The sequence below is a fragment of the Eucyclogobius newberryi genome, unplaced genomic scaffold, assembly GCF_026437365.1.
Source record: "Eucyclogobius newberryi isolate DKJ021-1_F unplaced genomic scaffold, fEucNew1.0.hap1 SCAF_10, whole genome shotgun sequence".
NCBI lineage: Eukaryota > Metazoa > Chordata > Actinopteri > Gobiiformes > Gobiidae > Eucyclogobius > Eucyclogobius newberryi.
The window spans coordinates 33,672,948-33,700,776 of record NW_027315724.1 but is presented as its reverse complement, the minus strand read 5'-3'; the positions used below and the strand labels follow the sequence as shown (position 1 = coordinate 33,700,776).

Sequence of the window (27,829 nt, the reverse complement as noted above, 5' to 3'; positions counted from 1 at the left end):
TGTTCACACTGGGCTCAGATTTTAGTCTTGGATTTTAGTCTCGGGTTTTAGTCTCGGGTTTAAGTCTCGGGTTTTAGTCTTGCGTTTAGTCTTCTCCTCCTGGTGTGTGGGACACTCTTGGTCCCACGCACTCTTGGTCCCACACACTCTTGGTCCCACACACTCTTGGTCCCACACACTCTTGGTCCCACACACTCCTGGTCCAACACACTCTTGGTCCTACGCACTCCTGGTCCCACACTGACACCTGCTGATCGCACCTGAGCGCACCGGAAACACGCCCGAGAAGCGTAAACGGCCCTGGAGCAGTCACAAACCTCACAAAACACGTCATATTCACAGTGAGAGGATGTGCAAAACTGAATTGAAGACCAGACACTGGCTTTGGATAGTGTAAATGTTATTGGTATTTCAATAGTACAATAGAAAAATATCAAAACATGCATCTTCAATATTTTAGCCTACTGCATTTCCCCTCTGATGTTAAAAAGAACCATGCATTAAAAATAAAGAAAAACTGCTTCACTGATATACAAGTCTCACATACATATGTAAATAACTTGAATTTACAAGCTGCGTGTTTAAACGCATGTAACAGTGTTTGTACATTAGTTTGTCATGTCGTAAGAAGGTTTATGGTTGAATTCAAGTATTAAGAACAGGTGCTGTTTAAACTACTAAACTGCTTTTGAATGGATACAAATCAGGAAACAGATCAATGTGTCTGAGAATTTACTATTGTTTTAAATAATTAAATAGTACACCTCATTTAAATACTTTACAGAATACAGGTTAATTAGCGTAGATGTTAATAATGTTCAAAAAAATAGTTTGTCCAGAATAAATGCAGCTAATACAGGCTAAAATATATTGCCAACAAAGTCTGACTTCATGGACCATGAACACTAAAAGAAAAAAAGAAAAAATACAGAATAATTGTGCCTAAGGAAATACTTATTCCACCTTTTTAGAGGATTGAAATCCAAACGTTTGGCTTTGAATCAACAAGCAAGTTTGATCATAAGCATTACACATATTGAAATACATAATTATATAAAATATGTCGGTTGAAAACAAAAACAAGTAAACAGTCACACCATTGGAAAGGGAACGTCTGACTGTAGCTACAACAACTCCACATCCGGTTGAGTACTCGATATCGACTCCTAAACTTACCCAACTTAACAATGTAGCTTTTTATAGATAATACACTGTTCCCAGCATTTTCATATTTCGTTTTTGGCACTGAACGCAGCGGAGCGGAGCTAAACGTCCACAGCGGCTGCAGCTATACTCTCTTAACAACATTGGCCGTTATGCTGCAGTATTCGTTTGCTGCGTTTCTTCAGCTTCCTGTAGACACTCGGAGAGGGCGGAGTCTGTGAATGGGGCGGAGTCAGAGGAAAGGGTGGGGTCCAGGTCTTTACTGTTATCAGGCAAGTCCATTATAATCGCACATGAGGACTCAGGTGAGACAGTGGGGTCGGAATTGTGGGCGGAGAAACTTGTAAAAGGGGTGGAGTCTGTATCTGCCAGATCCATTTCAGTGGAGTCTGGCAAAGGGGCGGGATCAGGAGGGCCAACGCACAGCTGATTGGTTAGATGTGATAAAGGGGCGGGGCCAGTTTGATAGACAGACGTTGGTTTCATCTCCAATTGGTCACGCGACCCGTCAGGATCAGGATCACGGCTCTTCGCATTGGTCGAATCTGCCAAATGGGCGGGGCAAGTTTGTTCTTCAGCCCTCGCTTCCTGCTGTGGCGGCGCCGTTCGAGTAGAATCAGGCAAAGGGGTGGGATTAAGAGGCTCGTCGCCCACCTGATTGGTTGCCTCTGTCAAAGAGGCAGGGCCACGTTGATTGACAGATTCGGGCCTCACTTCCTGTTTGACTTCGACCCAACCCGAGCATCTCCTCCTCGCATCTGTAACCGCGCCCTGTCGCTCTCTATGCAGACTCTGATTCACCGAAGACTGTCTGCTCCCTCGACTATGATTGGCCAATGACTTCCTGAGCGCTCTTCCCTGATTGGCCGTTTCTCTGTAGTGTTTCTGAAGCACAAACGCCGCCAAATCTGAGTGGGACGAAGTGCTGTCAATCATCCTACGGCCCAAAGCAAGCGGCCGAACGGGCAGCGACAACCGCAAGCGCAGCCAGAACCTAGATCGTGGCGATTCGGATCGTTTCCCCCTCCACGTTACCATAGTACCGGCAGCTTTCCGAATTTGGACGACCTCGACGCCGGGGAGTTTGCTAACAGAGCGGTAACCCACGGTAACAATGTTGGCCTTCTGCGCGTGCGCCAGGTACAAGCCCAGGCGACATTCGAATAAGCTGAAGCTCTTCTCGGCCAAAAACTCAGGGCTGAGGACAAAAAGGAGGCGTCGACTTCTCTGCATTGACCGCAGCACGCAATCGGATAAATCTGCATAAGAGAAATAAACAATACAATTAAATAGCAACACTACAAACAACAGAGCATAACATTTTGAATAGTCATGCTTGTACAGGTGACTAAAAATGTATATATGGAGAGAGAAGGTCCACATGATGCGCATCAATCTCTGCTCTTTAATTACTTCCTTTGAAAATGCACATTAAGATAAGATAAGATAATCCTTTATTGTCCCACATGGGGAAATTTCATTGGTGCAACGCAGGAAGATACAGAGGCAGATACAGAAGAAAAGAACAGATCACTTATTACGGATCTTCTGATGGTGTCATACAGTTGCTTAAACTGTGCCTGATTGGGCAAATCCAGTTAAATCTTCTATTAGTTATTACAAAACAAACTACAAAATGCTTTGTAAAATGCAGATGATGACTGCAGTCTCGATGTTTAAATCCAGTTCAGGCCAAACACACGTGTCCCAAATCGTGCAAACATTGTAATTTAGAGAACAATATCTGTCATAGTGGAAAGAGTAGTGATTGTAGTCGTTGTAGTTGTAGGTAACTTGGTACATCATTTTAGTGAAGTGACTTTATACCGTAACCATGTTCCCCGGTACCATGTTCCCCGGTACCCATGTTCCCCCGGTAGCCATGTTCCCCGGTAGCCATGTTCCCCGGTAGCCATGTTCCCCGGTAGCCATGTTCCCCGGTAACCATGTTCCCCGGTACCCATGTTTCCCGGTACCCATGTGTTCCCCGGTACCCATGTGTTCCCCGGTACCCATGTTCCCCGGTACCATGTTCCCCGGTACCATGTTACCCGGTACCCATGTTCCCCGGTACCCATGTTCACCCTTTTCTATGAACGGGGGAACTACGCTAATACTAGCATAGGCTACTGGTTCAGGTTCCACAGCCCCAAAAGTTGTGCATAAAAGTATGTAAGTATACTGCATTTATCAGGGGATGAATACAGTAGAAGTAGGATAATAGCCATGTTAAAGGAGAATATTGAGTAATGAAATGTTGTGATGGTGCCTCTACCTGATGCCATGAATGAGAAATGGAACTGAAATGAATTTGACAACAAAACATTTATAGACAAACTGTTCAAGTGATTCTGACAAACCAAAGTCAAATTGTGCAGTACATTTAAGCAAACAACATTGTGAACATAAAAGGCTGATTCCATATAAATTATGGCAGAAAAGCTTGAATATCTTTAGCATTCCAGTAGTAAACAAAGCTCTTTTGCAGTGTTATATGAGTGACATTTTGGACAGTGGTAATACATCTGAACACACATTACCCTTTTTGTGATGAACGTTTGTCATAATGTTATCAGAATTCACACTGTTGTCCTTAGTCAAATACTTTTAAGCTGAAGCCGATCACAACATGGAAAAGCCAGTAGTTAGAGTGCAGCCAATACTTAAAGTGCAGTCATTTAAGGATAATGATATACAAAATGTTAAGAGTACACACATTTTGGCACAAGGAGAACATTAAATCCATAGACACAGAGGGAGATGCACCCTGGTCAAGACTGTTAATGTTTTGAACACTCTACAACTAAAAGTGGTTTTGGACATCATTATCTACATCGTCATTAGGCCCTTTGCCAACAATCATTTTCATAAATCGACCTAGTCAGACAAATGGTTGTCAAATGATTATTTCTCTTGTCCATTCAGACTTTTTAAATACATTTATAACCAAATAAAAGTTGAATTATGGTGACTGACGGCGTCTTGACAGAGAATATTTACGAATAAAGTGAAAAATGCCTTTGTCTTTGTTATAAAAAGGTCTTTTCGTATGTGTTTTATAGTTTGTATAGTTCAGATAATTGAAAAAACTGATTATTATTTGAAGTCAAGACGAGTCATTCACTTCTTTTCCATGTGTGCTGAGGAACTTTGGCTCAACTGATGTGATGACTTCAGATATCCTCTATTGTGTATGGCAACAGGCAGCACAAAATAACAAAATCACATTCTGTAACAGCAAAGCTCCCTTAAAAAATGAAATACCCCAAGTTTATAAACTGAAAGAGTCTCATAAACAGAAGATATATTCAGTGTGTAAATAATATGACGCATGTAAAGTTGCACTGTTGTCTGTATTTCATGGTCCCCGTCTTAAATTAGTGTGGGTTGTAAAAGGATATTTCTGCAGTACCGTTCACACATTTAAGGACACACATGCAAGACCGTTGAACCTGTGTTCTGGTCCAAGAAGTCTCAGTTTCGACAATCTTTGTAGAAACTCCAGCTGGCTCAAACATTTGAATGAGAATCTAATGCAAATCTTGTGCAAAAAGGAGAAAATTAGAGAATGGATCGTCATATTAGGTCCACGCTCGATATGTAACCTTAAGAATAATACAAATTATAATACTGCAACAACAACACTTTTCAAAATACCCAAATACATTTACATAATGGAGACAAACATAGGAAAACAATAAAGATAAAGCTATTTAAAGGCGGTTTTGACGAGATCTGTTTTCGGAGCTTTTTTGAAGATGCAGCATTTGAAAGGAAACACTTGGTACAAATACAAAAAAGTATTTCTGTGCATATATATTTTGTGTGGCGAAGCCGTGAATACATTTATGGCTCTGCGGTTTTATGCAGCATGTTAAAAATCAGTCCGAATGCTTTTGATTGTCTGAAACATTTTGATTAGTCACTGATGTAAATAGGAGTTGTCTAGACAGAACGGTCCTCGTGTGAAGAAGGAACAGACGGGCGGTGAAATCTAAGGACTTTTGAACAGGATCAACTGTAATTAAGTCAAATCTGTCTTGCCCTAGCTCTTAGTCAAAATGAGACTGCTGTGTGCTGTGTGCGTCTAATTGCAGTACATTTTATTCACTGTTTGCGTGCTATGTTTTGTTAGCTGACTCTTTCTTATCAACTCATCATGGCATTATGTAAATGAGCAATGCCTTTGGACCGCCGCAAACCATTTGAAATAATAAAGCGTATTTTCCGGAGTATAAGTCGCACCAGCCCAAAAAAAAAGCATAATAGAGAAGAAAAAAAACATATACTGTATATGTCGCCTTTTTGGGAAATGTATTTGATAAAATCCAAGGCCAAGAACGGACATTTCATCTTGGAAAAACCCATTTAAAATAATAACAGATGAGAGAACATGGTGAATAGGTGTATGTATGCTAACGCTAACACCTTCAGCTACATGACGTATGCTAACGCTAACACCTTCAGCTACATGACGTATGCTAACGCTAACACCTTCAGCTACATGACGTATGCTAACGCTAACACCTTCAGCTACATGACGTATGCTAACGCTAACACCTTCAGCTACATGACGTATGCTAACGCTAACACCTTCAGCTACATGACGTATGCTAACGCTAACACCTTCAGCTACATGACGTATGCTAACGCTAACACCTTCAGCTACATGAGGCACAGACAGAACTGTGGTAAGTGTCTGGTATGTTAACGTAACATATGAACAGTTATTCAGATAACTATAGCATAAAGAACATGCTAACAAGTTTAGCAAAGCATCAGTTTTACCCCAAATCACTAAATCCATTGAATTCTTCTTCCTCTGTCTCACAACTCCACAAACTCTGAAGTTAGAGGAAGTGCAGATTCTTCTTCTAAGTCGCTTAGAGACTAGAGCGCCCTCTTGTAATAATGAATAATATCACATATAAGTCACACCCCGGCCAAAACTATGTAAGCAATGCATGTATGCGACTTATAATCCGGATAATACGGTAGTTCTGTTACTCTATGACGGTGAAAATCAGGTACAGGGCCTTTAAGCGTGCCCTCCCAAAGTACAAGGGATTAAAAGCACTTGTGATGATGCAACATACTGGTTAACATTCCCAATAATCCATCCTAAAATCCTAAAACAGCTATATTCGTTCAAGTCCGTGTATGTGCAGATGTGGAGTGGGAGTAGTGAGTAGTGAGTAGTGAGTAGTGAGTAGTGAGTAGTGAGTAGTGAGTAGTGAGTAGTGAGTCGTTTCCGGACACAGTGGTAGCTAGAGGTTCAAAGTACAGTCGGTGTCACGCTGCGTAGTTGTACACATTCTGTGGGCTCTTGGTCGTCGTTGAGAGGAGCCCGGTTTGGGAGCTGGTGCTGTTCTGACTGCTCATCCTCATCAGGGCCACGTCCTTCCCGGCCCCGTTGGCCCCACTGTCCTGCCGCAAAGGCAACTCCACTCTCAGCCTCTTCCAGAAGCGAGACGTGAGCTCTTTGGACTTGTCCCCCTGCCAACGCACCAGCGCCAGAGCCACCCGCGCCCGCCTCAGCTCGCGCACCCACACCTTTCTCTTCACGGGACGATACTGCACCAGGATGACCCTCAGGTGCCCGCCCAGAGCCATGCCGTCGATGCCGGCCTTGAGCTCCAGCAGCGCCTGGGACCCCTGCGAGGCGTAGCCGGGGCTGACGACCACCAGGAGGCGCCGGCTGCGGGCCACGAAGCTCAGGGTCTCGTCTGTGATGGCTGCGGGGGAGAGAGGGATGGGTGAGGATGGAGGATGGAGGGTTTAAAGATGGACTGGACAAGAAAGAGAGGAGTTTACAATTTTATGGGGTCTCCATTTTTAGAGAAGGGGCTAGTGGCAGAGTGGTTTGCGGCAAGACACTCGTTATTGGATGAAGTTTGTGTGTTCTCTCTGTGTTCTCTCTGTGTTCTCTCTCTGTTCTCTCTCTGTTCTCTCTCTGTTCTCTCTGTGTTCTCTCTGTGTTCTCTCTGTGTTCTCTCTGTGTTCTCTCTGTGTTCTCTCTCTGTTCTCTCTCTGTTCTCTCTGTGTTCTCTCTGTGTTCTCTCTCTGTTCTCTCTCTGTTCTCTCTCTGTTCTCTCTCTGTTCTCTCTCTGTTCTCTCTCTGTTCTCTCTGTGTTCTCTCTGTGTTCTCTCTGTGTTCTCTCTGTGTTCTCTCTGTTCTCTCTCTGTTCTCTCTCTGTTCTCTCTCTGTTCTCTCTCTATTCTCTCTCTATTCTCTCTGTGTTCTCTGTGTTCTCTCTCTGTTCTCTCTCTGTTCTCTCTCTGTTCTCTGTGTTCTCTCTGTGTTCTCTGTGTTTTTTCTGTGTTTTTTCTGTGTTCTCTCTGTGTTCTCTCTGTGTTCTCTCTCTGTTCTCTCTGTTCTCTCTCTGTTCTCTCTCTGTTCTCTCTGTGTTCTCTCTGTGTTCTCTGTGTTCTCTGTGTTCTCTGTGTTCTCTCTGTGTTCTCTCTGTGTTCTCTCTGTGTTCTCTCTCTATTCTCTCTCTATTCTCTCTCTATTCTCTCTGTGTTCTCTCTCTGTTCTCTCTCTGTTCTCTCTCTGTTCTCTCTCTGTTCTCTCTCTGTTCTCTCTCTGTTCTCTCTGTGTTCTCTCTGTGTTCTCTCTGTGTTCTCTCTGTGTTCTCTCTGTGTTCTCTCTGTGTTCTCTGTGTTTTTTCTGTGTTTTTTCTGTGTTCTTTCTGTGTTCTTTCTGTGTTCTTTCTGTGTTCTCTCTGTGTTCTTTCTGTGTTCTCTCTCTGTTCTCTCTCTGTTCTCTCTCTATTCTCTCTCTGTTCTCTCTCTATTCTCTCTCTATTCTCTCTCTATTCTCTCTCTATTCTCTCTGTGTTCTCTCTGTGTTCTCTGTGTTCTCTGTGTTCTCTCTCTGTTCTCTCTCTGTTCTCTCTCTGTTCTCTCTCTGTGTTCTCTCTGTGTTCTCTCTGTGTTCTCTGTGTTTTTTCTGTGTTCTTTCTGTGTTCTCTCTGTGTTCTTTCTGTGTTCTCTCTCTGTTCTCTCTCTGTTCTCTCAGTGTTCTCTCTGTGTTCTCTCTGTGTTCTCTCTGTGTTCTCTCTGTGTTCTCTCTGTGTTCTCTCTGTGTTCTCTCTGTGTTCTCTTTAGTCTCCTGAACCCTCCAAAGACATGTATGGAAAATTAAAGATTTGGAGTGTGGCAAAACATCAAAATACAGATAATTTTACCGTTTATCTGTTGACATTTTCTGATGGAGGGTCCGCCACGAAGGCCTGTCACAATAACACATTTTGAAATGCGATGTATTGCTATTGAAACGACTTTATACCTCTATTTCTCTGGCTCCGCCCTTGTAAGTCTTTTTTCACCCCGCTCTTTTTTATTGTGTTTAATTTATTTTGTTTTTTCATCTTCTCACTTAAAATTAAAAAAATAAACGTATTTATTAGCTCTTATGCCACTGACACTACAACTCAGGATAATTCGATAAAAAAATAATAAACCATAAAAAACATGTGCTGCATTAACTTATTAATGCATTCATAGCAAACAATTAAGTAGTGAGTGTCATTAATGAGTCATATGTTTATTATTCAACCCGCAACAGTTCAAATGCTAATGAACTACAAAAAGGTTAAGAAAAACGTTCCCGTTAATGACAAAAAAAAACTAGATAAAAATGTGTTAAAAAAAAAAAAAAAGTTTAAAAAAAATGTATTATTATTACGGTGTTCTGTTGTTTCTGTTGTTCTATGTTCTAATAATTAAAACCGATGAGTCAATATAGTATAATATAGTTCCACAGTATGGCATTGCATCTCCACCATCTCCATGGAGACCAGCAGGCCAAGTTACAGGTCAGACTTGTAGAAACTGTCATGTTTTTCAAGGTATTTTTGAGCAATAAAAACACATGTAATTAAATGAATGTAAGGTAATTCAATTAGTAATGCTGTACTGTGGAACATCCAAGGCAAGTAGAAGAGCATCTCCATGACAACAAACAGGTAACAGACCGTCCACCAAAACATAAACCTGGTGCACCTTTGAAACGTACTTGTTTATTTGAAAATGGTGATATATCGTTAGGTGTCACGCAAAATATATTGATTATTGGTGATTTACTGGCGTCACGTATTTGTATTTTGCATAAAATCACGGTTAATCACAGCCCCGTTAACGAGATAACTGCTAATTGGTGCATTCTACTTGGATCTAAAGAGAACACAGAAGAGTAAAGAGACTAAACCTTAAGATTATTACTCAGTCAGGCCTCAAAAGTTTAACATTTAAAAACCACAACCAAGAAAAATGCTTAATTTCCCTAAAACACTGTATAATTGAAAAAAGTGGACAAAAAGCCACATTTTTCGATAAGACACTTTCATTTCTTTCTTGAAAATAGCAGCGGAATTATACCAGTCCATCTTTATTGAACCTAAATGACTCAAATGGAAGGATGAATGAAGATGGGACTGAGGGAAACTGGTATTAAGGACTAGTATCCAAATGATTGTGTTGTGACTGGGTAAATGTTACGTAGTGTTGCTGATAACTCAAGAGGACGACTGCACTCACTTCCTCCCGGCAAACTGTCCCGATCGAAGATGCAGACCGAGTACCCGAGCTCGTTCTCCAGGACACTCCTGAGCGTGGACAGAACAAAGTGCTCCTCCTCGCTGTTCCGAGCGTAGGAGATGTACACGTCGAACTCCTTATCGTCTGCCGAGAAAGAAAGACCGTGACAAAACGCCATCGACACAGGAAGCTCGACACTGTCACCACGGATACATCGCCGGGCGTGTTTTAGAACGGGATTTTTCTTTTTAAATTGGTTATGTTTTGCAGCTTCCAGTGTGATTGACAGGGGGATTAAATAACCAGAGAAACTAGAACAAATACAGTTCAGTACGGTTTATTTATTTAGGTATTTGAGAGCGATTAGCAAGGTGAGGTAATGTTATAAAGAGATCGATTAAAAACATCAGACTAACGATAATTAATAAGTAGAAGTTTGGAAAGTTTGCCTTGCGTAAGAACTACTTTAAAAAAACGACCTTTAAAGTTACGTTTTTTTGAGCTTTTTGAGTCACGCCTTAAAGCGCCCCCTACAGGTCGGACGACTCATTGAACTAAAATGCAGTTGAGATAAATATGTTTTGAATTTTGATAAAGATTATACTTTTTTTTTTTTTTTTATCAGAGAGTAGCACATTTTTAGGTTAATAATTTCGCTTCTCGTTTCTAATGAATTACACCACACCAGGAAATGACTCAGCAAAGACTGGGCCAAAACTCTATATCTAATAAATACAAATATATGACAGCAATTTCATTCAGATTAATTCATTGTTTACAGGATCAAAAAAGTTGTTTCCTTGTGTAAATTCTGCATAAAATCTGACTGGAATGAGGGTCCCCAGTGTAATGTCACTTCCTGTCATTTTCCATCTTATTTGCGGTGCATATTTACATGTTGTGTGTTTAAATCAATCCGAGGATCTCGAACATTTTCCCCCACTGCTCTCTCCCCATAAACCCGACTCGACCGTCCCGTAAAACCTGAAGGAGTCTGTTCTGTTCAAATGTCCTCTGGCGGCACTAACCTGTGTGTCGTTCATCTGTGCCAAACCAGGATCTGTAGAGCAGCAGCAGCTCGAGCCAGAACACGTGATAAACGACGAAGAGGAGCAGCATGAGGAAGAGCGTGACGCCGAGACCAAAGCCCAGCTCCAGAGACGGCAGAGAGGCTGAGGGTCAGTGGAAAACAAGGCTGAATCAAAAAGGTTGATATTGTGCACAAGTGCAATAACCTCTGGGTTCAGTGGGTGCGATGACGCTTTAGGACCGTTGCCGTAGCAATTAACAACTACAAAAAAGGACTATATCGTTTGGATGGTCAACATGGCGCCTACAACAGGAAACTAGGGCTGCACAAATATATGGCAATGGATTCAAAAGTGCAGTTTGAGTTGGTGCTAGTGACTAATTGTTACTAATCAATGACAGAAAATAATCATAGTTTGATCATTTTAATTGTTTTCTGGACTATAGAGTCCAAAACACAAAGCATTTTAAATCATAATGTCAAAAGAGAGCAATTTTCATCAATAATACACTTTATTCATAAATATTTTATCTAGAAGCCTTCAGTCACAATATTTCAACCTTTATCTGGTTAATAGTGTATTAAAAAAGTCTAAATGAACACAAATATAGAATAAATGATTCTTTAACTACTAAACAAATCATTAGTAACAACCACCTGTAGTTTAGAACTTAAACCAATAAAATACTCTCTTCATTTCATGTTTGTTCTATCAGTTCAGATTTCAGTCTAGACGTTTACAATGTGCTTTCCGTATAATTAAAAGTACAGTGATCCCTCGTTTATCGCTGGGGTTACGTTCCAAGAAGAACCCGCGATAGGCGAAATCCGTGAAGTAGAAACCTTTATTTTTTTTACAGTTATTATACAATGAAATACTCCATAAAACATTGAAAGCAAGGAACAAAACCATTTTACAGGCCCAAGCATTTGTTTAACAAATAAAAGTACTGTATAAACGTTTGTTGTTGTTTTAAGTTTAACTTTTTCTGCGATAGTTTCATCTTCCTCTGCCTTTTCGGTCCGACCGCAAGTGCCTTTTGTTAGTTTCTTGAGTTTCACTTCTCTAAGTTTCACTTCTCATGCCTGACAGCTAGGGGGCAATACTGTTCTGTTTACCTGTATTACGTGTCTGGGTGGGACCGAGGGAGACGTTGTTGTGTTGGCTAACGTGAACGTGGTGTTCACTAAATAAATTAACCAAACCTAAAGTGGAGTTATCATTTGGACTAACACCTTTGTCGGTGCAGAACGTTTTGTCGACATTGTGGGTGTCAATAACGGTGTAACGTTATTGACACACAGGTGGAGAAGACGCGGAGAGACTGTTTAGCCAATCAGAATGCAGAACACAATGTATGATGCAAATCCGTGAAGCAGCGAGACTGTGAAAAGTGAACCGCGTTATAGCGAGGGATCACTGTACTACAACATTTTATTTGTATGAACGTGGAAATGTTTGTGTATTTATACATTTATGACACTGTTATTGATCACTCCCTTGCTCCCTAATACCCTCAACCGCATTACCTACTATTTGTCAACTAAAAAGGTGATTGCATTTACACACGACTGCTTCTACATATCTGTAAGTGCTGACGTCTCACCCTCGAGTTTGAGCTGAGCGCGGACGGTCTTGTTGCCGCCGTCGTTCCTCACAGAGCAGTTAAACTCTCGGTTCAGATCCTCCCGCTGGAAGTCCTGAATGATCAGAACACTCTGCTCCGTGCGGTCCCCATAGTCCTCCTTCAACTTACTACAGAAATCACACAAACTGGTTAAAAACTCGCAGAGAGGTGTACTGGATATTAAAAGACAAATATTATGCATTCATTGTAGTGTCATTGACGTTTTAAACATGCTCTTTAGTACCTTTCCTTTTTAGAACTTACAATGACGTATGTAAATCACACACTGCTTTCTACCAGGCCACATTAAGATTTTGTGTTAGGATTCCATCTACTGGCAGCACAGGGAATTACAATGGGGAAATAATCAAAAGCTAGCTTGCCCTGACGCGCTAATACGGGCACAAAGTGGCACTGAACGTGATTTAACAGCAGAAATCTACAGAGTGAGTCCGGCGATGATTAAAGATGGACTTAAAAACAACAAATCTATGAGCGAAGGAGCTGAAGACGACCTCGTAAACAGGAATCAAACAATTGTGAATGAATCGAAATACAACTCCAGGCATGTTTTTATCTTAATGTGTTATAAATCTCAATGATGTGTGTAATCTTTTAGCGCGTTCCTGTTTTGTACCTGGCTGTTTTAGAGAACCGCGGATCGTTGAGCTGCTCCACAGTTTTGCCGTCGACGGTCCACCAGATTTCCCACGGCGAGATCAGGTACGGGAACAGGGCCGTACAAACCAGACGCGCCTCTTCGTCTGAGGAATAAACCAGTTTTTAGACCAATGCTAGACTTTATTATCCCCTTTGATATGTATTAGTAGAAGTGATGGGATCTGTTTCAAAGAGCCATTCTCTTTTCTTTTTACATGAAAGAAGATAACTCGTTTTATTCAGAAACTAATCAGCGAGATGGTTCAAACTGAAAGTGTGAATGCGTTTGTAGTGGCAGTTTCCTTGGTTTGGCACTGTCGCTGTGCGGGCGCGGCTTTAGCTTTAACTCACGTGTCTATGGTCATAAACACATTTAGTTTATGAGCTTTAATTGAAGATGAATGAAGATTCCACAGTAAAAAAAAAACACTACACAGACTAATGAGGCCACATCGCCCACTCCAAATACCTTCAAAGAAATGTAGGACCCTTCGGAAATATGTGCAATTTAAATCAAATGTAGAGTAGAATAAAAAACAAATGGTTATTGTGGTGCTAGATATGTTTTTCTCTCTCAAGATACCTATTCTGCTTGATTGATTTCAGTGACCACAGTCTTTTTTAATGTGAACAACTGGAATAATTAAATATACACAAGATGTCCATTTTTCCAGTCAACAATTTGGCTTATAATTCTAACCTTAAAACCTGTTCAAATTGACAAAATCCTCCAGCGAGATCCTCCTGGAGATTTTGTCTCACTGTCGCCCAAGGTGACAGGCAACTGAAGGCCGGGTCAAATGCAGAGGATGAATAACTGGGGATGTACGATATTGAACATTTTTGCAGCGATAACAATATTCTTGCGATTTTTTTAATACTCTTTGCCGCAATCATTTCAGGTAATTAAAACAGAACTGTGCATGCCTTATTGTATTAGTCTAACTTAACTTTAAAAACAGATGAAGGACATTGATTGGTGGTTTTTGCCATTTATTTAGTCTGTTGCAATATTGATTTTTGCTGACACGGCGTATTTTGTCAAGAGAATCCAGTTTAAATGGATGTGGGGGCTCTTGCTTGTGTTTTGTGCGTCTTTGGCCCGAGCTGTGGGTCTTCATTTGATTTGTGGCCGCTCCATTTTGAATAAAAGCAAACCAATCATATTTGGGTCTTAAATCGGCGCTGATAAAACCTGCTGTCACAGCTAAAACTAAGAGTAGGGCCTAGGACGTGTGTCAGAGCCATTCATCACGCAGTCACGGCCCGTAAAATCTGGTCTGGTACCGCATTTTTTTACGAGCGGTGGGCGAGAGACTCCACTAATGCGGGCCGCGCGATTAACTTAGGGAGCGTTCGGTCTCCTGCGCAAAGACGCTCTTAGAGAAAAGCAATTTAGATTCAGAAACGAGCCGGGGCAGGAAAAGGCCGGAGGGGGAGCCCTATCATTTTGACACGGAAACCAAAAAAAGACATCCATGTAGATTAAGCGAGACTTGAGTTATGCTGAGCAGGAAGAACCCGCGAGAGTTGCACGTCGGGAAACGCTCTGGTCTGGTCGTCATGTTCGCGAAATCAGATTGTTGTCAAACCCACTCGGATGATCTTTACTCTAGAACCGTTTTGTGGCCGTGACGTTTGGCCTAATCCATAGCCCGACATAGTGTACCTTATTTATTTGATAGATTAATGATATATTGTCAAATACTCTGACATAATGCCAATCATCCTGGTGCAATATTCTCTGTCCATATAACATCTGTAAAAAAAAAAAAAGTTATTTTTGAGTATAAGAAGTTTTTTTTAAATAAGTTTCTGTTTCTTTATTATTATACTTCTGTGCCTAATCCGTGTTGCAACATTAGAATTTCCCCAAAAACTCAAAAACAGAGCAATGTAGTTTATTCGATCCAATGCAGTGAAGAAAGCTGTAAAGAACGGTACATAGGTGAGACGAAACAGCCTCTACACAAGAGGCTTTATCAGCACAGAAGAAATACAAGTTCAGGACCACAGAGCGCCGTGCATCTCCACCTTGAAGCCTCTAATCACTCGTTTGAAGACGGTGAGGTGAAGGTTTTAAGCAGGAGAAAAGATGGTTTGAAAGAGGAGTGAAGGATTGTTAAAAAAGAAAAACCTTCTTTAAACAGAAACGGAGGACTAAGATTCAATCTTCCTGTAGTGTACAATGGGATCCTGAACCCCTGGAGAGGTAGAGGACCAGTACCAGGACATTTAGATGTTAATCAGGTACTCAGGGTGGGTGAGCCAGGGTCTCACAAAGACAAAGGGGAGACTAATAGCCCATTAAAGGGTTGAATAGGCTCGGTAGATACCAAGAGGGTAAGTTTCTGTTGTAACAAACAACTCTTTCCTCTTCAGGAAGGCTCCTCCCAATGGGCTGGACTTACCACAGACTCTTGGATGAGAGTCGAAACGTCTATTTTTTCTAACTGAGTCCAGATGACTACAACTGAAGCTTTTTCTACTATGGAACACGCCTGGACGAATGAGGGATTACACCGACATTATAACTTACAGCTGTCTTTAAAAATCCCATTTGTCCACACAAGTTCAAGACAAAAACGCTTACTTTCCCTTAACTTCACTCATTTGTCAACATAAAGTTATAGCCAATCTACCGCCTAAAACGAACTTTGATAAATAACCAATGCGCTGATCGGTTTAAATGCGTTGATAGAATGAACATTATAATTCAGAAAACTAGTTTACAAGCCCCTTTGTTACTAATGTGTTCATGTTACTCAGGGTGTTCCATGTTAAAGTTCTTCTGTCGCCACACAGGGGGGAAAATGACCATCAAAAATAAGATCCATAATAATGCATTTTCAAAATATGTAGTATTTATCTTGTTTTGAGTGTATTTTGACTACCAGTACCTTAAAAGTAAGATTGCCAGTGGAACAAGCAAACCATATCTTGTTTTACTCAATCAAGTTTTAATCAAGATGAATAGAACTTATTGTCTTATTTAAGATTGTTGAATTGTTCCTGTGCCAGTGACAGAAACATCACTGCCAATTCAAACTAATGCAAAGTGGGTGAAGTGTTTTTCCCACAGACACAGCAGCACAAAACCTTCAATCCCTGTTTATAGGCAACACTTCTATAGTTGGTGCTTTGAAATTGCACAAAAAAGTAATGTAATTTATCTTATAGGCCTGTCCTGGACTTGCCTGACCCGCCAGCCCCGCCCACATTCAGTTTGAATGCGTAAAGGGTCTGGAACCCGAGTCAGAGCCAATGAAGTCGTCGGTAATCCATTTACCTATCCAATCCCAGTCTGAGGTTTTAACGCGTCACACTGAGATACGGAAGTAGCGTTCCACCCCCGTTCCAAAACATTCAAGATGGCGGACCCGGCTCGTGACCCGGCTTGTGACCCGGCTCGTGACCCGGCTTGTGACCCGGCTCGTGGCCCGGCTCGTGACCCGGCTTGTGACCCGGCTCGTGACCCGGCTTGTGACCCGGCTCGTGGCCCGGCTCGTGGCCCGGCTCGTGACCGAGTATTTACTTCTGCTCTCGCTTCGGTTTGAACGATCAGGAAAGTCCGCTCTACTCGCTGTGATGAATGTGCGTTAGATGCGGTTATACAAAGGGCGTCGTCGCGATTCAGGAGACATTTTCTGCGTTCGGGGACGGATAACGCGGAACACGCCTAGTTGACATGGGCTGCGTAATATCCGATTAAGCGTGTCGCGTTTTTTGCGTCACTTCTGGGTTTATGTGATTGGTTCTGTCTCTGCTCTCTAAAATCCGCCCTAGAAATAGAAACGCAGCGGTCGAGCTCCAGACCCTCACACAGGTTTGATAATTAGTTTGCCAAAACGTGTTGGGAACGGCTGGTCAGGCAAGTCCTGGACCATGTCTGAGGTTTTCGCCTGCACGTTTAGACGATGACAAAGAGGACGATACCTTGTTTGAAGTTGAAAACATAATCTTTGGTCGGCTGCAAAATTGTCGGTTCTTTGTGTTTTGTTGGGTCTGAAACACACAGAAGGAAACGGCAGAGCACCAGTTTAAACCTCACTGAATACAATTATGAGTTAAAAACGCACAACCTTTGACACGTTAAGATTCATTGTCTCAAGCTACATTAACTGTTCACGGAGTATGACAAATTAGTTTGATTAGATTTGAAATGATCTTATTTTACAGACGGATATTTTTTGTCTTGAAATTAGAAGAAAATGAAACCAAACTGGTCAAAATTCCACGAAAAAAGTTCACAAATCTCGAGTGCACAACTGCTAATAAATATGATTACTACCGTATTTTCCGGACTAAAAGTTGCACCCTTTTTCTTAGTTTTGGCCGGGGTGCGACTTATACTCCAGAGTAACTTATATGTGATATTATTTGTTATTTTCACACTAACAACCACAAGAGGGCGCTCTAGGCTCTAAGCGACGCAGAAGAAGAATCTGCACTTCCTCTGGAGTTTGTGGAGTTGTTTAGAAGTGACACAGAGGAAGAAGAATTCAATAGATTTAGTGATTTGGGGTAAAACTGATGCTTTGGTAAACTTGTTAGCATGTTCTTTATGCTATAGTTATCTGAATAACTGTAGCATGCGACTTATACTTCAGTGTGACTTATGTTTTTTTTCTTCTCTATTATGCATTTTTTGGCTGGTGCGACTTATAGTCCGGAAAATGTGGTACTCTGAATCCCAGTTGTTGACTGTTTGCTTACTGACTGCTGTGACGTTGATGGCTCTGGTGAAGCTGAGCGCCTGCCCTCTGCGCTGGTAGTGCACGGAGCAGAAATACAGGCCCTGGTAAAACTCCGTCATGATGTGCACCTGCAGCGACAGGCCCTTCACCTCCCGCTCGGGGGATTTGACCGGGAACTGCACACAGTTCTAAAGGGCATAAAAAGAGGGGGGAAAGTAGGTATTGGAGTGTATTATTTGTCACACATACTGCACACATCCTCGCTTTTCCCTTTCTCCTCGCTCTGTGCCGTTTGACCGTGGGAATAACGCTATCTGTGCAATTGTGACTCCTGATGTTTTTAAAAGATGAACTAAGACTTCATACAAACAAACTTGATTCAAACATTTAACTTGAATGAAATATGTCTCTTCCTGATTGTAACGATTGAGATTTACTTTTAAATGTGTGTGTGTGAAGTCTGTGCCTTATTAAATGGTCCCAGAGCCATAGTTTCTAGCAGTCAATGATGTAGTTTCAATAGAGATCCAGTCCTTTGTTAGTATGAAAGCATGTTTTTGACCATTATTTTTAGTCCAATGGCAATAATTAAAAGTCTGTATTGTTTTTGTTTAAGATATTGATATTGAAAGCCTTATATTAGCTTTTATTAGACAAAAAAGTGCATTGTGGTGCATTTTATTGTCATATTTCCCAGTCCAGCCATTCATCAACTAATCGTGACTAGACAATATTACATATAGTCATAGTCGCATTATGGTCTTTATCTGGACTATACAGACTCTAAAGCACATAAAGTCTTTTTTAAGACAGTGGCAATATTCAAGGCGCAATGGACGATTTTTCGGCGATTTGAGAACGCAGGCTTAAGTGCACATGCCACTCCCCCGTGTGGACCGATACAACACACACGTGCGTTTGTTTGTCAGCGCGACGGATCGCATCACATCTCTCGTCTCCCGTAGATTTCGGTCTTCTTATGAGTCAGCTCGAACTGTCTTTCTCCGTCTTAATTTTGTCCCGTACACTGAGGGAACTATATTATGATAGATCCATGCGCTTAGACACGCAGAAACGTGCTGCTCTCGGGGGACGAGCCACACGCGGCTGCAGGAGAGCGGTAGGTGCGTTTTATGATTGATACGTGGCAGGACTAATCTGCAGTCCACGCCACGAGGAAATAAGATTCAGATTTTGGTCAAAAAAATCGTCCATTCAACCTTTAAGGTGAGACACTACAGGAAAAACATTGTTTTTTTAAGTTTGCTCTCTCAACATATAAACCTTCATGTATGAAAATCAAACTTGTCAAATCTGCTCTCAATTCTTTGTTTTAATTATTTCCTTTAATCTACTCCATCCATAGATGTCTATGTGCCCCAGAGAAATGTCTAAGAGTCTGGGAGACTTAAAGCACCTTCACACACCAAACCTTCTTAACAGAAGGCGTACATAAGGGTTTATTGATTCTAAGCCTATTTCATTGATTAAGTTTTAGGTCTAATGAAATTCTAAAAATTTGCCAATTGGTCAGTTTTCAGTCAGATCTAGTTTTCTTGAAAACTAAATAAAACATCCAAAATCCCCTCTGTAAATGAACCAAGAACTTAAAACCTGGCTCTGTCCATTTTTCAGATTAAAATGTTGCACCAAAACGGGTGCTATTTTGGCAAAAGACATATTTGTGCGCAAACTAGGAGAATTTACAAATCAAATCCAAGAATCCGTCCTATACAACTTGTCAAGTGTCGCACCTTCAACATCAAAATGTCAAAAAAAAAAAAAAAAAAAAAGAATAAAACCATATGATTTTCCTCAATAATAAATGTTATTAATAAATATTATCTAGAAGCCTTCAGTCACCATATTTCTTCCATTATTTGGTTAAAATGTATTTAAAAAGAGTCAATGTACAATAGAAATAAGTGTTTGACTTGTTTAAAACTAAATGGACCATGTACGCACTCGCCGTTCAAGAACCAAGTCTGCTCCAGAAGGCTCACGATGAAGTATAAATACATGTATGTATGTATGTACGTATAAATGCAGACCTTGGAGATACATCTACTTCTGGAAGGGGAACCTGCATCAAGCGCAAATCGTCAGCTCGAAACATTAGATTTATAGCCTGCTTGTCTTGTTTACCGCCTTTTGAATTCCAAGGTTGAATTTAAGACGTCAAGGTGCAGTTTTGCAAGGGACTATTTCACACGTCAGGAAACTGTGTTAACAACATGTAACTATACAAAATACAGCAGGAAGTTAAGGGTTACAAACTGGTGGTGTCATATCTCAGCTCATCGTCGCCGTCATTGCCATTGGTATTTTTAGGTATTTTAGAGTTCTCTGCATTTGGAAGGGTGGATTTAAAATAGAGTATTACATTTGATGGCAAGAGAGCCAGAAAGTCAAACTTGGCAGCTCCCAGTGTTTCAGAAATCAATGCCGTGAATCATTCAAATGCATTTACCCGTTTTTTACAGCGAACCCTTGTGCCACTCTAACTTTTTAAAGGCTTCAGACCGTTATTGTTAATGAGTTTATGACGGAACATGACTTTTTTAAGGCAAGACTTTATTTTAGGGTACATTTCTTAACGTCGCAGTCGCAGCTGGAGCGGGTCGTTAGAGCCACTTAAACTGATTAATGCACAAAGAAGCGTCGAGCGCTGGGGAAACGGGGAGATGCTGTCCGACTGTGGCTTACTGGAGAAAAACACTCTGTAATTTACGCTTTAGAAATGAAGATTTTGTTATTTCTGTAAAGTCTTTGTGATTTTAATGCATTTTTTTCCTGTTGCGTGAAGCACTTTGAATTGCCTTGTGTACGAATTGTGCTGATTTTCTGCATCTTATACTGTAAACACGGTCACGCACAGAAACTACACTGCAAAATGATGCGATGATGTTAAAATTGCTTGATTATGATTATTTGACGATGCAGGAAAAGAGCTCTTCTCTTTCACTCTTTTTTTTTTTTTTTTTTTACAATATAGCGTGAAACACATACTTTGAAGACGTACAACTACAGAGGGTGGCGGTGATGTAGCACGTTATGAATACCAACCGCCATAAAACAGTATTTTGAAGTATTTTTCTTGTTTTGGGTATATTTTGACAACATTAAAGAAAGATTACCAATGGAACAAGCATAACATATCTTGTTTAACTTAAAATAAGAAAAAGAGCAAAGGATTTTCTAACTTGAAATAACAAAACTCCTACGTTCTATATTGGCAAATAATTTTAAGACAGTCAAAATATACTCAAATCAAGATACATACTTATAATTTAACATCTCTAAGATTGTACATGTTTCCAGTGCAGAATAAGATTAAGTAGAATAAAGAACAAATAAACACTGACATTAAATTAAATTAAATTAAATTGCAAATTAACAGGGGTGCACGGTGGCAAAGGCGGTTAGCGCTCTTGCCTCCCAAGAAGGAGATCATGGGTTCGATTCTCGGACCAGACCAACATCACATGATCTCTCTGGGTGGAGTTTGCATGTTCTCCCCGTGTTACCGTGGGTTCTCTCCGGGTTCTCCGGCTTCCTCCCACCGTCCAAAGACATGCATGTGTTAGGTAAAATTGGTGACTCTAAATTGGCCCTAGTGAATGAATGTGAGCGTGCTGTCTGTAATGTCTATGTCTCTGTGTTGGCCCTGCGACAAGTTGGCCACTGTCCAGGGTGTACCCCGCCTAAGGCCCGAAGTCACTGGGATAGGCTCCAGTCACCCGCGACCCCGAAAGGGAACAAGCGGTAGAAAATGGATGGATGGATGCAAATTAACAGCTAATTAGTAAGTAAAAATACCCTAAAATAAAAATACAGTAGTTCCCAGCCTTCTTATCTTGAACTGGAGACTTTCCGGGGCCGGCCTTTAAAACTGTGGCCCCCGACAAATGCATTACATGATTAAAATGATTAACCAACCAAGAAGCATTTATTTAAAACAAATAAACTGTAAATTTCGCAATTTCCAATCATTAGTTTGGGATTTTTACTAATGAATCAGCACAAATCCTTACTTTGATGACCCCGCACTGCCCTAAAATGAACTGTGACCCCTTCTCTTTGCTCGAAAACCCAACTCGAGCTCCTGATCTTAAATTATCATGAACGGATCATTGAACCTTGCCGTTTCGCCCCAGATGGACCCAGGACACGGTGGGAGTGCCGTCGGCCATCTTGGCGGCCCCCTCGGCGTCGGGACAGTCCAGGATCTTCCCGTTCTGAAAGGGAATCACTTCCTGCGTCACCGGCACGGCAACGGCGGGGGCACAGCTGTTACCGCGGGCGACGTCTTCGGGGCGCAGGACGGTGAGACGCATCGCGATTTTACTGCAAGTCGTCTTATTCCTGCAACCAAGAAAAAAAAGAATGCGGTTTATTCACTATAATTAAGTGCTTTTTATTCTCGTTATCTTTTAGCAGAATCTTAAGCTATATTTTTATCAGTCAGTTTGCTTTTTATGACATGCAGCGGAGGAACGTAAAGTACAAAAGTAAAAGTACAAGTAAGTAAAAGTTGACTCAAGTACATTTTACAGTGGATGTATTTTCTACTTTTACTTCACTACATTTGAAAGCGGGTATCTCTACTTTCTGTTTTGAACTGGACTGAAAAGTACAAATGAAATGTAAAGAACATTCACTTGCTACAGTCAATTATTTATCAAATCCACCACATTCAACTGAAATACATTTTACTTTTACATTTTTTAAAGGTAGTTCATCAATGTAAGGATATTTTCTATGTAATACTTTAACTTTTACTTGAGTAAGCTTTCCCCCTGTATCTGTACTTTTCCATAAGTAACAAACTCGAGCACTTCTCCCACAGAAAATCAACTGAGATGTTACGCTCCACACGATCAATGACCTTTAGCGGTGCAAATGTGGCTCACGCTTTGGGTTGACAATCCACTGTATCTAGATCTGAGAGGGCGATAGCTAAAGATGGTTCTGAGTTTGCTGTATTTTTCTGGGACAACACCGAAACAGGAAGTAGGCGGGACACATGACCGCAACAGGAAGTTCAGTCTGTTCAGTAAGTGCGCTTGGCTAATCTGTGTTGCTTCATGTCACTGACCCCAAACAGATGTCTAAATATTTACCTCCACTAAACTGTCTGAACTTCTAATGCATTTTCAGTTGAGTTACTGTAATAACTTTGTCAAGAACACATTTTTCATTTTAAAATTTATTGGTGTAATTCTGTGTGTGTGGTAAACCTTTCAATAATGTACAACGTCTATTATTTATTGCACATTAGTTCAGGTATTCACCGTTTGAGGTCTCAGGACATTTTGATCTTACAATCCCATCGTGTCAACACAGAGACAGGAAAAAAGGCTTTTAACAACTTTGCTCCTGTGGAACAAAACAGACTTAATAAATCAAATAATTGTGTGCCTTTTAATGATTTTAAAGCGCTGGTCAAGGACGACCCGCATTGCACTTGTTTTATATAATTTTACCTCATATTGTCTGTATAAATGTGTTTAATGTATTGGTTCATTTTATTGAATGTTTTATTTGTGTTTTAGTATCCTGTGTTTGTTTGTTATTTATTTTGTGTTGTGCTTTAACAGGGGCCCATGAAAAAGAGAATTTTTATCAAATAATTTAAATAAATACTATGAATGAATAGAACATAATTGAATTTTCTACTATTTTGTAATGATTGATTATTGTGAATATAATTTAGTCTTCAGTTTGGCTCTGCGTGTGGCTCTACCTCATAAAGAGGCTGTTTTATTTATTACTCTCAGTTGTACCGCTGCCCAGAGCAGATAAAATGACCAATACTGGAGAAGAAACTTTATTTGCATCAATTACCATCTTATTTCTAATGGGTTAAGAAAGTTAAAGGTTAAGAGATACAAAATGAAAATGTTTAAAAGGTCCCTTATCCTGCAAAATCGATTTTTCAGAGCTTGTAACTTCTTACAGGGCTATTGGTGCCTCATATATGTGCCCAAAGTGATTTTATGATTGATTCTTGCAGCCTCTATCTAGAGAACTAGAGAACAGCCTCTATCCTTCCCCTCGGATGAGCAGATGAACGAGGGCTACCCTGTGTAACTCAGCTGTGTCAACCCATCTTCCAGGAAGCAGGAAGAAGAGGAACCGCAGCTATTTAGGCACAGTTAGCTTCAAACGCTACTTCTTTTGTTCCAAAGCTGATGCCGCTGACATGTGCCTGTTTACACCCCCACCGTCTCCACGCTGTGACTACGTCACGGGGTGAGCGGGGAACGCACGCTCACGCTGAGACCACGTCACGGGGTGAGCGGGGAACGCACGCTCACGCTGTGGGCAGGTGAGGCAGATCGCTCTTTGCGAGGGTGGGGGCGAATCTCAAACTAAGCCATCTGCATTTTCGGGTTTGTGAGCGGGGTCCAAGATATGGGTGATATTTCATAACTATTATGTTATGGGTGTTGCACAACACTTATCATTATCAACTATGCCCTTAGGGTAGACTACGAAACGGGAAAAATAGCATGATATGGGATCTTTAAGGTGAAAACAAAGATTTTCTGATATCATTGAAATTCCAATGTCACTTGCATGAATATTCTATTTGGTTTTATTTTTACATGTTTGGAACTGAAAAGAAGAGAACAGTGGCACAGACAGACGTAATGGTGTCTCTTTCTTTAAAATACCTTCATCTGAAGCAACAAAAAAGGAATAACGAGAATTTATCAAACTTTTTCTGAACTTGTCGTTTATACATGTATTTTGTTTATATTTATAGTATAATGTATTTATTTATATTTTCCTTTTAGCTTACATCTCTGACTCACTTAAAGATTGCTCAACAATAAATCTGCAATTGACAGTTTTACTTGAAATGAGAAGAAATATTTTCAATCTGTTTAGGTCCAATAAAAAAAAAGAAAAATCAGACTAAACTAAAAAAACAACAACTAATAATTAACAGCAATATTTGAATACAAGCGTTTTAATTAATCTACATATAACTAACAAATATCTATCTTCTTTAAATTTAATTGTTTTTTCATTGTTCTGGATAGTAATATATAAATAAATTGCCTTATTATTATGATTAAATATCTGTTTTGTCAGGCAGTGTTGGTTCCGTCACAGATTCACAGTTTCCGGGTCCTTATTGTCCGTGAGCCAGCGAACGCCACATCTCAGTGAGGATCTGTTGCAGCCGGAGCCGCTCTTTAGAGCCGCTCAGAGCCACTTAAACTGATTAATGCACAAAGAAGCACTGAGCGCAGAGGAACCCGGGCGATGCTATCTAACCGAGAAAAACACTCTGAAACAACAGATTTTTATCCTCAAACCGCCTTCACCCGAATGAACCACACAGCGAAACGACGCATTGAAGTTAAAATAGCTTGTCTAAAATTATTTATGATATTTTGACACTATATAACACCTGCTACCTTTATGTTCAAAGGCTAATTCAAGGTCTTTGTTCACTTGTGTTGCAGCTCCGATCCCAGCAAACTTTTACCGTTAGATTCTCCATCCTCGTCTTCACATTTCAAAACAGTATCAAGCTGTAAAATAACTGATGTGAGGAGCTGATATTTTGAAGATGCACAGTCAAAAACAGTTGTAACTTTGAGTTAAAATGCTCAAACAAAAAGTCTTTACACACACTTCAGAAACACACTCTCAGAAATATAAAATGTGTGAATTTTAGTCATTTTGTGGATTTTTGATTATCAAACTGTGAAAGATTGGTTACAAACCCTTTGACATATTGGTAGTATCGTATTTTCCAGAGTATAAATCGCACCAGCCAAAAATCCATAATAGAAAGGAAATAAACGCACTGGAGTATAAGTCACATTTTTGGGGGAAAATTATTTGATAAAATCCAAGACCAAGAACAGACACTTAATCTTGAAATGTAATTTGAAAGAACATGGTGAATAGGTGTACATATGCTAACGTAGCACCTTCAGCTACATGACACACAGACAACGAACAACGTCATAAGTGTCTGGTATGTTAACGTAACATTAACAGTTATTCAGATAACTATAGCATAAAGAACATGCTAACAAGTTTACCAAAGCATCAGTTTTACCCCAAATCACTAAATCCACTGAATTCTTCTTCCTCTGTGTCACTTCTAAACAACTCCACAAACTCCAGAGGAAGAGGAAGTGCAGATTCTTCTTCTGCGTCGCTTAAAGCCTAGAGCGCCCTCTTGTGTTTGTCAGCGTGAAAATAATCAACATGTGAAATGCGGTTGCCAGTGTGAAAATAATGAACAAATTTATATAATAATGTGTTAATAATATCACATTTAAGTCATTCCGGAGTCGAACCCCGGCCAAACTATGAAAAAAGCGGCTTATAGTCCGGAAAATACGGTATTCATTTGCACACACAATTTTTGGGGCATGCGCACAACTTCTCATGGTGAAGCGAGGCATTAACACCACCTTCTAAATTTGTGCCTGATAAAATATTCAACACTTAGCCCAGGGGTGTCCAAACTTTTTTCACTGAGGGCCGCATTTTGAAACTTATACGGAGCAAACAACCTGACAATGTCAAATTTGAAAAGTTTTACATTTGACATCCACACCTTTCATAAGACTTGAAACATTATTATTAGGTTGGTATAACATCAAAAGGCTTGAATTTTTCCAATTTTACTTTAAAAGTACTTCTATTTGTTGTTTGGGCCAACTTAGCAGGAAGCCGGAGGGCCAACAAAAATTGGTCTAAGGGCCGCATTTGGCCCCCGGGCCGTACTTTGGACATGCCTGACTTAGCCTGCCGAAAGCGCGCAATGGTTTAGTCATTCACAAGAAAACATTGGCTCTGACATTTACTTTATTACATGTATATCTGTTTGTTAATCAACTGAATCATTCTGACACCCCCGCTGACGTACCGTTGCCCTCTTCATTTGTGTTTGCGCTGTACGTACCGTAGCATGCAGATGTATTGTCCCGTGTCGTTAGCGTTAGCCGGCTGCAGCCACAGGCGGTCTCGGTCTTTGCTGATCCTCGCGCTGTAACAGAGAAACCCACATCAGTCTGAGAAAAGAAGGAAAAGCTGGTTAAATCACAGTCAGTCCATTAGAGGTGCATAAAAACTTACTGGCAGACACTAATCGAGCTCCCGGCAGTGGAAATCGTTACAAAACGCTCCATCCGTTTCCCTCTAACCACTTCAATTTACATCCACATGCAATTACAAGACCAGCTCCATGGAGTTTAAGATGCATCTCTAACCTTGCTTTTGCCGTCATTATTTTTAAATCTTTGTTTCTAACTCTGTATTATTCATAGTATGATACTGGCCAGTGCCCAAAGTTTTAAAAAGTTCCAAAATGATTGACAATATTCAAATGGTTCTGAAAAAGGTCTGCCCCATGTGTCCGAGAAGAAAGACTGACGGTGGTTCTGGCTCTGTATTCAGGCTGTGCAAGAAGAAGCATGTCATATTAAATAATAATTATCAGCAGTAAGAAACACATTCAATCCAAATAACTCTACATGTGAATGGTTTTCTTTTTCCACAGATAGTTTTGCTTGAAAAGAAGAGGGGAAAGCCAGTTTTCTCTATGAAAGTTAATAAATAATGCTTGATTCTGCATTTGACAATCAACTTCATTCCGTCATTACATCCGTCGTCAGTGATAAATATGTAAAACTAAAGGGTCCAAGGTAACGTCCCTGGGGAACTCCATAGCCACAACACATGCCCTCATCCTGAGAATAGCTGCCCTTGAAATAAACTTTATACACTATTATTTTGGAAACTTTCAGATAATTGAAATGCTGAGGATTATAATCCAAAAAAGATACATCATTTATTTTATAAAATAACATCATCTAACTCATTAAAGGCTACACTCAAGTCCAAGAATATTCAGGCAAATATTGTTATTATATATATATATATCCATCCATCCATTTTCTACCGCTTTTTCCCTTTCGGGGTCGCGGGTGACTGGAGCCTATCCCAGTAACTTTGGGCCTTAGGCGGGGTACACCCTGGACAGTGGCCAACTTGTCGCAGGGCATATATATATATATATATATATATATATATATATATATATATATATATATATATATATATATATATAT

The 27,829-nt window shown here is 40.5% G+C and overlaps 2 protein-coding genes across 2 annotated transcripts in view; both read right to left on the bottom strand.

Moving 5' to 3' along the window:
* Nucleotides 1-1,223: 1,223 nt before the first annotated feature.
* Nucleotides 1,224-2,437, bottom strand: LOC140368371 (uncharacterized). The gene has a single exon (XM_072455373.1). It carries the CDS (start codon nucleotides 2,395-2,397, stop codon nucleotides 1,315-1,317), a length of 1,083 nt encoding a protein of 360 aa, XP_072311474.1. The 5' UTR covers nucleotides 2,398-2,437; the 3' UTR covers nucleotides 1,224-1,314.
* Nucleotides 2,438-6,426: 3,989 nt separating this feature from the next.
* Nucleotides 6,427-27,829, bottom strand: part of LOC140372023 (interleukin-1 receptor accessory protein-like) — a 31,112-nt gene continuing 9,709 nt past the window's right edge. The window contains exons 3-11 of the mRNA XM_072459280.1: nucleotides 26,662-26,745; nucleotides 21,860-22,085; nucleotides 17,740-17,908; nucleotides 16,960-17,028; nucleotides 13,001-13,127; nucleotides 12,343-12,491; nucleotides 10,734-10,877; nucleotides 9,706-9,849; nucleotides 6,427-6,899 (exon numbers count right to left, since the gene is read on the bottom strand). Coding sequence (XP_072315381.1) covers nucleotides 6,457-6,899; nucleotides 9,706-9,849; nucleotides 10,734-10,877; nucleotides 12,343-12,491; nucleotides 13,001-13,127; nucleotides 16,960-17,028; nucleotides 17,740-17,908; nucleotides 21,860-22,085; nucleotides 26,662-26,745 — 1,555 coding nt within the window. The 3' untranslated portion in view covers nucleotides 6,427-6,456. The remainder of the gene's footprint in view (nucleotides 6,900-9,705; nucleotides 9,850-10,733; nucleotides 10,878-12,342; nucleotides 12,492-13,000; nucleotides 13,128-16,959; nucleotides 17,029-17,739; nucleotides 17,909-21,859; nucleotides 22,086-26,661; nucleotides 26,746-27,829) is intronic.